Raw genomic sequence first — 11,768 nt, forward strand, 5'->3', positions numbered from 1 at the left:
TTTTGTGTTGAATTATAAAGTCAATTATCTAAACGCAATTAGAATTTAATTACGATTATAACAGCAAAAGATTTGAAAAATGACAATTATGGAATCATTGAAATTAATGATCAATTACGCAATTAGAACAGAACACAGTCAGTCATGTAGAATGGAATTACAGTGCAAGCCAGTTTCAGGGAATACATGGCTTTTTATTTGTTTTCACATTTTCTGTTTTAAAACCTTAGTCCACATGGTCTTAAAGGATATGTGCAGCTAATGTTATCTAGCCTCTAAAATGGTAAAAGAAATCCATCAAAATTGCCTAAAAACAAGACAAAATTATAAAGCTGTGGAGAGACTTTTTATTTTTTTTATCAAATCAGGTTTACTTGGGGCGGAGGATCTGTCTTTAGTTGGTTTTCAGTCCAGCTGATGAAGTGGGATTCATTCAAACGTACATATCCAAAACAGATTAGCACAAGAGAAAGTAAAGGAACAAGGCAACCGTTAAGTATAATTCAAAACACCATATTTAAAGAGAAACTAATCTTTGTTCACAATGTTTTCTACACTCGTTTCCCTGCTGGTTTGAATGAATTAATTAAACACGTTTTGTACACAATCTCATAACTATCAGCAGGATGAATGTTTTATTTTCCAAATAATAATAAAGCACTTATTGGTGCTGCTACAAACACTGATTACCTGCTTTTGAGGGACTTTAAAATTAAATGTTAGTTTTCCAACTCTTATTATTGTTTGAGAAAAGTCAATTGTTTATTAACAAAAAGTGTAATGAGAAAAGATTTTGTTGAAAGATTCCCATCACAACTATGGACCGGTGACCTCAGCGTTCCATAGTTTGCCCAAAAGAAAGAATGTTATGCTATGTATTGTCGCTATGTATTGTTTGGTCAAAGTATAGTATAAGTAGAAGCTCTGAATCTTCCGATTATTGTTTATATTTTAAATAGATTGTGTGACAGGATATTGTGGTATTAAAACGTCACAAGGGAAGTCTGGGCCTCCCTACTGAGGATGCTGCCCCCGCGACCCGGAAACGGCTAAGCGAAAGAAGATGGATGGATGGATGGATGGATAAAACGTCAAATGGTGTATCGAGAGTACGAGTGGGAACTTGAAGGGGGAGGTCAGAAAATAAAAGATTATGGTTTTTTTTTTTTTATGGCCACTCCCTATTGAGTTGAAATGAACATACCTAGAGTAAGTATGTCTAAAGTTAAAGTCAAATAAAAGCAAAATGTTGAAATCTGGCCCTGATGAACATGATCTAGCCATTATCCTCTTTGCCACGTGGCAGCTAATAGCTCAAAATGCAGAGAAGTCTCATTGTATATTTCAAATGGTCACATGATCATTAATGTAAGTAAAGTACTACATTATCATATGTTTTTTGACAGCTTTTAAAATGATTTATTTGTCTGTGAACAGTCTAACCTAAAAAGAAAAACAAATGGACAGTTTTGACGAACAAGTGATTTTGGGGATGATTTGGATCAATATACCGGTACTGATTCTGAATCAGTTTGAAAAATCAATAAATCCCCATGTTCAGCTGTTTGAACTGTTCTACAACCCCTCCTGCTGGTAACTTTACACAATACATGTTCTAGTTTGAAGTTCTGTTTTGAGCATACAACAGCGCAGCCACGTGCTAGAAAAGTTTTCCAAGCCTTGAAAGTGTGAATGATCATGGTACCATGATCAAAATCACTGATCCATATCACTGCCAATAGCTGGAAAAGAGGATATCTGATACTTGGCTGAGGTTTGCGCTCCGAGTGCTCATTTTAATATTATGTTTATTGAATTCGTTACTTATCTCACTAAAAAGGAAGACAATATTTGTTTCTAACCTGAAAGAATAATATAGATCATTTAAAGAAGTTTAAGATGGGAAACAACCATGTATTGCATGATGGAAGATGCTGAATGATTCATCCTATGGTTGATTTGTCCGATGACCATATCCCTACGGAATGTACACTGGTCACCTAGCAACTTCAAAGTGCCTGGAAAATACTTCAGATATTTATAAGATCCTGTTTTTAATGTGTCAGTTGGTATTCAGACAACACATCAGCTGAAGAACCGGAGCTTTTGTATTTGAGTAATGGTTTGTGGAGAGTAGTGATAACAGCGGGGCAGCTAATCATGCAACACTTTGCCACTGTTGATGGGGTACAGCGTTCAGACTCGCAACCGCTTCTTCGCAATACCTTCTGCAGAGCCACCAATAAATGTATGGGCGTGACTATTGATACGAAAACATATCAATAGACTCCCAGTCTATTCATATGCAGCGTTCCTCATTGGCCAGTTTAGGTGACGTGATAGGTGCACCACGTGACTTAAATATCCATTTTAATTCAGATTTATTTTTAGCTACCCAGCTAACCCTTTTATTTTAGCCCAAACCCAGGAAATACCCTAAAATGTTTTTTTTTTTTTGGTATATGTATTTTTAAAGGTGGAATTTGCCGTGTTAAATATGATCAAATAAAAAAATATATATACAGTATATGTCAAAAGTGGGATTCGAACCCACAGCTGCGAAAGGAAGATTTCTTGAGTCAGGCCCAAGGGCTATTGATACTTTTCTCTATCAATAGACACTTCGTAAATGGCCAGCAACATGCTCTCTCAACTCCTGATTTCACCTCTGTATTTCTTAAGACCAGGAACAGAGGAAACTATAGAGTAGATGCGCTAATCATCCTTTGACCTAAAAGACATTCATTAGCCACAATAATTCCAGTGGATGCTCTCCCCTGCCGCTAAATAGAGTTGCTCAGGTGCACAAGCAGTTGGTTTATTCAGATGCTAAAAAACAACTCATCTCACTTTGATGGTGCATGCCCCGCCCCACCCCCCACCCCCCACACACTAAGACTCTTTTCCACAGCTTGAGAGGTAATTTAGCTGCACGTTAAAGCTGCTATCTGGAGTTTCTGGGAGAACGTCTTGATGTCCTGCCCTCAACAGCTCTACTTCCTCTCCTGCCTCTGCCAATCAACCAGAAGCTACGTCTCTACGTTTGTGCACGCGCATTGCAAAACATAACAAAGTCGCATAACTACAAAAACTACACATTTATTGTTAGCGTGCCATAACTTTTGATTAAAACATGTTTATTACCTGTCCATGAGAAATGATGCCAAATCCTGGTCAGTTCGGAATCCTTTTAAAAGCAGCAAGTCACTCCACCTTTGAAAAGCAGCTCCGAGATAAATTATGTTGCGGTCACGAAGACATTTATCCACAAGCTTTGTACTCATACTTTTCTTTACTTTGTTAGTAGAAGCTTTATACGTTAGCAATCGTGGAATGGGTAACTGGAGTTTCGCAGCGCTCCTCCATGGTGCTGCTCAGGGATACCCGTTAGCTGTTCTGGCGGTGCATGCACATTCACTTCTAATTTTTTTTTTCCCTATCTATTGGTTTCCTTGTGAGGCTTCCTAATCAATGAAAATACAGGGTTTTAAAGTTTTTTTTAAAATGGTAAAATGTGGGAAAGCTTCATATGAAACTTATTTTAATAATTGTTAACTCCATGTGTAGAACTGTACATAGAACTGTAACATGGTTCCCCAGTTTTCCATTAAATTATAATTGACAATTTTAATTACAATTATCTGAAATCAATTACAATTTAATTACAATTATGACAACAGATTTTAAAATTACAATTGCGCCATGGTTGCCAATTGTAAATGGTCGCCACCTGAGCCACGGGGGTAGAGGGGTTGTCCTCTGATCGAGAGGTTGGGGGTTCGATCCCAGTCTATACCGGTTTATGTGTCGAAGTGTCCTTGGGCAAGACACTGAACCCCAAGTAGCTCCCAATAGTGTGTGAATGTGAGTGTGAATGGGTGGATATGTAAAGCACTTTGTGACCTCTGTCTGTGAAAGGTGCTATAGAAAATACATTACATAATTGTAATTAATTATCAATTATAATTATAATTGACCCCAACCCTGAAAGGCAGTCTCTTCCTTCTTAGCAGCTGAAGGTTGTAAGTCTCCTACTTGCACGCTCACGCAGTTTGTGAGGACGGCCTGACCTCCCCAGATTTACACATACGCCATATTCCTTCACTTGTTGACAATTGATTCCACTGAACTCCAGGGGATGTTTAGTGCCTTGGAAATATTTTTGTAACAATCCCCCCAACTTATACTTTTCAATAACCCTTTCCCTGAGTTGCTTGGGGTGTTCTTCCATCTTCATGATGTAATGTTAGTCAGGAACACTGAGTGATCAACCAGCTGCTGAACCCTCTAGATCAAGGCTTCTCACCTCGTCTCACCCTGGGACCCCAATTTTGATACGGTCATTAACATGCGACCCACCTTTTTTTTTTTTTTTTTTTTTTTTTAAGAATTCAACCAACCAAATTTAGTTTTTCAAAAATAGCTGTTGAAAACACACACACATATATACAATTTAAAAAAAAAACATAAATCTATATATTTTCCTGTGAAACACGCCTGTCTAAAGAAAAGCTTTCAAAATAAAAGACAAATCCAATATGAGACACATTAAGTATTTATTTTTTGACCAGCTGTTAGCGACCCACCCAGTCCACGACCCACCAGTTGAGAATTGCTGCTCTCGACAAGATTTACACCTTAATCACTTTAGACACACCCACACCACTCAGGTGATCCTAATTTACATAATAGTGGGACTTGGCAACAATTAGACTGGCCTCTTGAATTAGATGGGGTGAATAATTATGCAACAAAAGAAATGATTTAAATATTTGTGTTTAATTGACAATACTTTGTAGAAACCTGTTTTTGTCTTTACATTAAACAGTTACATTTGTGTATGTAAAAAGCTAACTTCTTTTTACCTTGATTTATTTATTAAAGCAATAAATTATCCAAGTGGGTGAATTCTTATGATAGGCACTGTAGACAGTAGAGATGACTCAACATGCTGTTCATTAATATGGCACCACGCTGACACAGTCTTCGACCATTTCAAAAAGAAAGTGATGTGGGCCACTGCGTCGTGCCACATCCGCTGGCGTCTCCCCACTGTTACTGCGGAGCCCTGGCGTCAGATGTCTCTGTGAGAGCAACAGCTCTAATGTTTGCACGGACTCTGTTTTGGAGGAGCTGCTGTAAGCAGCAGCCAGGTGCAGCGGCGTAAGCCCTCCGTTGGTCTGGACGTTCAGTTTGGCTCCGTGCTGCAGGAGACAACTAGCAACGCTGACACGGCTCCAGCGACAGGCGCTGTGAAGGGGCGTCCATCCGTCGATGGTACATGCGTTCACCCTGGATTTGTTGGCCAGCAGGGCAGACACGACCTCAACATGGCCGCCGTACGCTGCACGGTGCAGGGGGGTGTAACCATCCTCATCACAGCAATGCACAAGTGAAGGATCAGCAGTGAGTACCTGGTCAACTGTTGGACGCTAAAAGAAAACCCAAAAGTCTGTGAGCTTTGAAACAAACCAGAAGTCTTTTACAGCAAAAGGTGTTAACCACTGTGCCAGGTGGTTATATAATTTACAAATATTAATATAATATAGTCTAATTTTAAATTCATTTAAAGCTGCTAGACAGTTTAGCAGCTTTAAAAAACACACCACTATAGCTCAATGGAATTAACAGTTTATTTGGTGCCTTGACGCAGGTTCAACCAGAGAGTCTGACTCAGTTAAACCAGGATCTATCTGGAACGGTTGTTTCATGAAAGCGTACACACCTCAGTTGCCATGGTGATGAACTATGTGTCTCAACCCTTCTTGCTACCAGGTTTAAGCAGCAGGCTTGGTTTACCTGCTGCTTAGGCTGCAGACACACTCGTATTAAACCACTTCATTGTGAAAGACGTCATTCAAAATAATAATAATATTAAGTAATGTTTTAAACTGTTATCCGTACATTTTCTTATCATCTACGGCTTCAATGTGTCTTTTCAATGGAAATTATTTTGAAACTGATCTTATTATGTTACGTTTGTTACATTATCACAGTCACCTTTGTGTTTCACGTTATATACATAAGGCTGACATTACGCTGTCATTATTATGACATGACACATGTTATTACCATGAAGAAGGTGTCATGAAGGCTGTCATTAGGTGTGACTTGTTAACCTAAACCCTAACCCTATGGTACCTAACCCCACTAAATCCCTCCAGCTAACCCAAAAAATGCCAACATAGCTCCAAAGGTGTCATAATTTAGCGAACGACAGCATAATGACAGCCTTCGTCATGCTAATGACAGATAACAACAGCGTAATGTCAGCCTTATGTATAAAAATTTAAGTAAAGCATTACCATAATGTTTAGTACCGAGTTCCAATAAACTATTCATCAAATGTCAAATAAATAAATGACATTTTCCCATTGTGACTCGTTGAATTGTCATTCTTTTGAACACTGACAGGTGTTAAAAAAACACAGTTAACTACTCTGCGAACTCACTCATGTGTCTGATCACACATGCTTCAGTTGTTCTCTATGATAAATTGACTAAATTGAACCAACCTTAACTGTTCTATACTTAGAAAATCTTGAAAGCACAAAAAACTTCTTGAACGTGTCCGTCTTTATTTCTTCTTTTCTTTTTGCTCGCTTTTCAGTAATGATTGACATCTCATCCTCTTTGTGTCAGCATTGGTTTCTATTGGCTGTTTAATGGAGAAAAAGCTGCTTTGCACCTAAAAGTGTGTCCTTGCGTTTCGGTCGAAGAAATCAACTGTGACATCTGAATAGTCTGAGCTGCTACTCATCAAGCTGAAAAGAGTTTGATGAAATATAAAAAGCCAGAACGGAAATAATTGTTGGCCTAAACGTGTGGCCCTGTGACAGCCTGTACACTATAGGGTTTACTCTGCCTTATGTAATGTTTTACCATTTACCTTTTAACATGAGCTAGAGGCACCAGCAAAGCCCTGGTAACCCTGAATGAAGAAATAGTTGGAGAGGATGGATGGATTGGTGAGTACTCTTAAAAGGATGCCATCTCCACCACCTCTTGTGATACTTCAGCTCAGCTGAGTAGTATTGATTCACATTCTTATCTTTAAAATAGACAGAGTAATATGAACCCATTAAATTGCAGTGGGATAATGCTAACGATGCACAATGTTCATGTAGTATTTGAAGGTTTAACTGCACCATTCGGTATTCATGTCGATAAATCTATACTTCTTTCTATAATGTATAATATTTTTTTAATCAACCTACTGAATCCAAGCAATGTAATCACTGCTTGACTACATTGCTAATTACAATGTAATCAAGGCAAATCTGCATGTAATACACATTTACATTATATAAAGAAACAGAGTGAGAATAATGTGACTAAGGTAAAATCAGAAAGTACAGACTTAAAGTTCACATAACTATCAGACACAAGCCCAGGCAGAACAACTGTCAGTCTGAACCAGCAAACACTAAAAATCATGTTCCACTTAAAGTCTTAATTAGTGTAATTATTGAGAATGAGAGCCACAAGATTGGCAGAGTAGTCGGATTGAGCAATTACAACATGTGCAAAAAGAGAAGACGTGAAATCTACAGTATTCTGTGATTATTACTTCAGCCTGCATAGAAAGGTTTGGGTTATAAATCCCTCACATAATGTGTAGCATTCACTATGTCATTAAACATCCTAATTTATGTCTTTATTTAGATATACTTATAACCTGTATTTTTTATGCGTTTGTGTGAAATAAACTATATGGAGTCCAAGTAAAGGATTCGAACAATCTGGGCTGAGGAGGGTCACAAGTCCTTGTCTAATCTAAGGCTATGAAGTTGTTGAAGTTACATTTGTGCATCCTAAATAAGTAAAATCATGACACAATGGAGTAATCAAAATATGCATCTTTTGGTTCATATTAAAATATATGAAGCTAACTCGTAAGTAGGTGTGTGTATTGACTGGCATCTGGCGATACAATTTGTATCCCAATACATAGGTCATGATACGATACAATTAGTAGAAGTATAAGGCAATTATTGCAATTTTTTTTTATATATGACTTAAAAAGCAACTTATCTGTAACTGTGTACACCTTCATGAGAACATTATGTATTAAATATATTTTATTGGTATATTTTACACTCAAAACATTGGCTTTAACATGCCATGTGCCAACAACTTAAAATAAAAAATAACATACAATCTGCCTGTGGCTATTAAACCAACTTTGACTTTAGTGCAACTTAACCGAGATATATGCCTAGAACGACAAATAAATGCAGAAAGTTCATTCTTTCTTTTTAGATTTTTCTGAAAAAACACAAGCTGGTAAACATGCCCAGTTTGGCCAAAAAAAAAAAAAGTTTTTTTTTTTTTTTTTTTTTTTTAAATACGTCCTTCGGGACAACGCTATTTTGAATCGATCCGTGAATCGCGCGAAGTAATATCGCGATATATTGCCGAATTTTTTTTTTTTTCAACAACCCTTCAAGTAAGCAACAACAACCAATTGATTTATTTTGTCATAGACGGACTTAGGGCCAGATGCAGAGATTAGACTTAGCAACTGAGCAGGATTTTTGTTAAGCCCAGGCAGGCATTACCAGCTAACAGTAAAGTAAGGTTATAGAGGCAGCAAATTGACAGGTAACCAATTAGGTTGAGAGTTACCATGCATTTTGCTCTAAATCAGCAGGGACAGGATAAGTGGATAAATGAGAAAAAAGATGGAGGAATTGATGGAGGGATGGCAATGTGCATTTAGGATTATTTCCCTTTGTTGAATTCAGCTTCTAAAAACAAACTGTGTTTGACTCTATATCAACAGAGTTATTTGTCAAAAGAAGTCAACAGTGAATCTACTTGCTACAACAAAGAATCAACTCCTTTGGCATGTGTAAGACATCCTGTGCATCCTCCGTCTATATGTACAACAATGAGAATCGTTGACCTTTTCATTGATCTGTCAGTGTAACAGCAAAGAACAGAAATTGTTAAAGTCTGCTACAAAATGATTGGAGCTCAGCAGAGCAACTTAAGCGCTCTCTGGGAGAAATGTGTTCTCCAAAAGCCTTTTGTTACTACGGGCACATCTTGTCCAGTGAGCTCACATAGCTGCCTTCAGGGCAACGCTATCTGCTGCCTCCCAGTAGGATGAACTACTACTACAAATCATTTATTCCCTCTGCCAATTAACTGTTAAATGCAGAGTAGTTTCAATAAAAAGCAATGTTATTCTTGCTGTGAATGTCATTGTTTTTCTTATAATGAACAGCGTTTATGTACATTTGTGGAATGTAATTATTATGTGCAACACTCTTGGCTTCATTCCACTTATCTTATTCCTTTATGTAATATTGGCTCCCCCTGTGTATTCATTGCCAGTTTTTTGTGTGTGTGTTTTTCCCCCTCTTCAGTCACTGTGGTGCTTTATTATCCTTATTGCCCTATGGGGATAAATAAAGCTGAACCTGTTCACAAAAACTGAGGACACTTAAGTTAGATCATCTTCAAAAATAAAAAAAAAAACAGCAGGTTTTGTAAAATTGTTAAGATTTGCTGTCAACTGACAAAATGTCTTTTTACCAAGAGTGTTTAGAACCAGCTGGGTATCAATATTTATAAGGTACCAGGTCCCCACGTTACAATACTAAACCAGTGAAAAGAAACGTGTGACCAAACAGCACTCACGCGGTTGTTTTCAGCCGCCCACAGAATGAGCTCCGTTGGTTTGTCTTTGAGACTCTCCTCCATCTCCAGGAACCAGTCCTCGCTGTGGTCCCCAGCCTCCAGCTCCTCATCTTGGCTCGTAGTCCACTGGCTGCTGGCCCCTCGTGGGATCAGGTGCCCGTGTGTGTCAAGGAGCTCAAGCTGGTTAAAGTCTTCTGGAAACTCCATTGTTTTCACTGTTTGGCACACACACACAGTTTAACATTTACTGAATTACAGTCGACAATTCATTTTCATCGTACAGAGCTAAATTAGAGTTTTCAGCCCAACAAAAGAAGACATTTCACACAGCATATTTTCATACAGCTTTTCATGCCAAGGTTTTTCAGTTAAATTAAAGGATCAACATCAAGCACTCATTCAGCCTAGTTTCATCAATACTATTCTCTATCTGCACTAACTCACATATAATGAAATTAAAAATAAAACTCCTTCATGTAATTTTTATCTCTGAAATGTGTGTATCTGAAAGTACTACAAAAGCATTATACATGTATTCATAAATCTGAAAGGATAAAAGGGCCTCAAATAAAGACAACCATATTCATGAAATTCATATTTTACAATTCTTTAAGTTCTTAGTCATTCCAACATTTGGAATTATACCGCCCCCCTTTTCTACATAACCGTAATGTGCCTGTGTGTTTTCACGGTGTCAGGATGGCCAAGTAGGCTAAGGCAGTTGTTCTCAACTGGTGAGTCGGGACCCAAAAGTGGGTCGCGGACCTGTACTGGGTGGGTCGTGGACAGCTGGTCCAAAATAAATAAATACTTAATATCTATCATGTTGGATTAGTCTTTTATTTTGAAAGACAATTTTCTTTTGACAAGCATGCTGTGAAATGCATGTTACACAGGAAAATATATAGAATTATATAAAAAAAAATATATATATATATTACATATGTGTTTTCAACAGCTATTTTTGAAAAACTAAATTTGGTTGGTTGAATTCTACAACAACAAAAAAAAGTGGGTCACGATTTAATGACAACGGCAAAATGTGGGTCCCAGGGTGAGACCAGTTGAGAACTCCTGGTCCCACATTTGTCATATATATATTTTTTTCATTTTAACATATTTAACATGGCAAAATCCTTCTTTAAAAATACATATACAAAAAAAAACAAAAAACATTTTAGGGTATTTCCTGGGTTAGGGCTAAAATAAAAGGGTTTAGCAGGGTAGCTAAAAACAACTATGAGCTAAAATAAAACTGACAGAACTTTAAGTGACGTAGTGCACTTATCACGTCACCTAAACTGGCCAATGAGGGGCACTGCGTATGAATAACCTACAGTCTATTGATACGTTAATACTAACAATAGCCAAAAATAAATTAAGTTCCAATTGAGAAAGATCTGTCCTCTTCTTATTAAGTTTATACATGAGATGTTTACTGTATGCGAGGGAAATGTGGCAGGATTTATTCCAAAAAATACCTAGCCTTAATTTTACTTTGAGTAATACGTTTTACTTGTACTTGAGTATTTTATGTATGACTTACTTGTACTTGAGTAGAATTACAACCAAGTGAGTACTTCTACTTGAGTAGGATACAAGTACTCTTTACACCTCTGCATATGTGTTCATATAACGGGTTGGTACAGTGCGGTATTCGTTAAAAACGCCGTCCCACATGTAATGTATTAGAATTTACATTTGATTTACGAAGTTGTTTACACACGTACTGACCTGCGTAGCGTCGAGTTACGAACAATGATGTTCTGCTCCAGTCATAAACCCAGCAGCTTCCTTACATGTCCTCTGCTGTCTGTAGAACGCTGTGTTTCAAACGGGAACGTGAATATTTATTTGCGAAAGACTAGAATCTCTTCCTGTTAAACTGAACTAATTAATCGAGTGAAGTTGTGGGGTATGTAGTTCTTTTGGCCGGTTTACACCTCATTGACACGTGTTTATAAACAACACTACCCAGAATTCCTCAGGGCACGGCACTTCTTCGTGTGCTTGATGCTGCTCGTTACTGCCACCAACAAGGACCTTACTTCTCTTTATCATATTTTGTCTTTTATTTTCCTTTATTTCACACCTTTTGTTTCGTTTTTTGTTCTTCACTT

General features: G+C 37.6%; 1 protein-coding gene across 1 annotated transcript; it reads right to left on the reverse strand.

Moving 5' to 3' along the window:
- Positions 1-4,572: 4,572 nt before the first annotated feature.
- On the reverse strand, positions 4,573-11,557 carry ankrd49 (ankyrin repeat domain 49). Its single transcript, XM_028455831.1, has 3 exons — positions 11,383-11,557; positions 9,649-9,863; positions 4,573-5,432 (listed from the first exon to the last, which is right to left on the reverse strand). Exons 2-3 carry the CDS (start codon positions 9,853-9,855, stop codon positions 4,959-4,961), a joined length of 681 nt encoding a protein of 226 aa, XP_028311632.1. The 5' UTR covers positions 9,856-9,863; positions 11,383-11,557; the 3' UTR covers positions 4,573-4,958.
- Positions 11,558-11,768: the final 211 nt, after the last annotated feature.

This window comes from Gouania willdenowi, chromosome 1 (genome assembly GCF_900634775.1).
Source record: "Gouania willdenowi chromosome 1, fGouWil2.1, whole genome shotgun sequence".
Classification (NCBI taxonomy): domain Eukaryota; kingdom Metazoa; phylum Chordata; class Actinopteri; order Blenniiformes; family Gobiesocidae; genus Gouania; species Gouania willdenowi.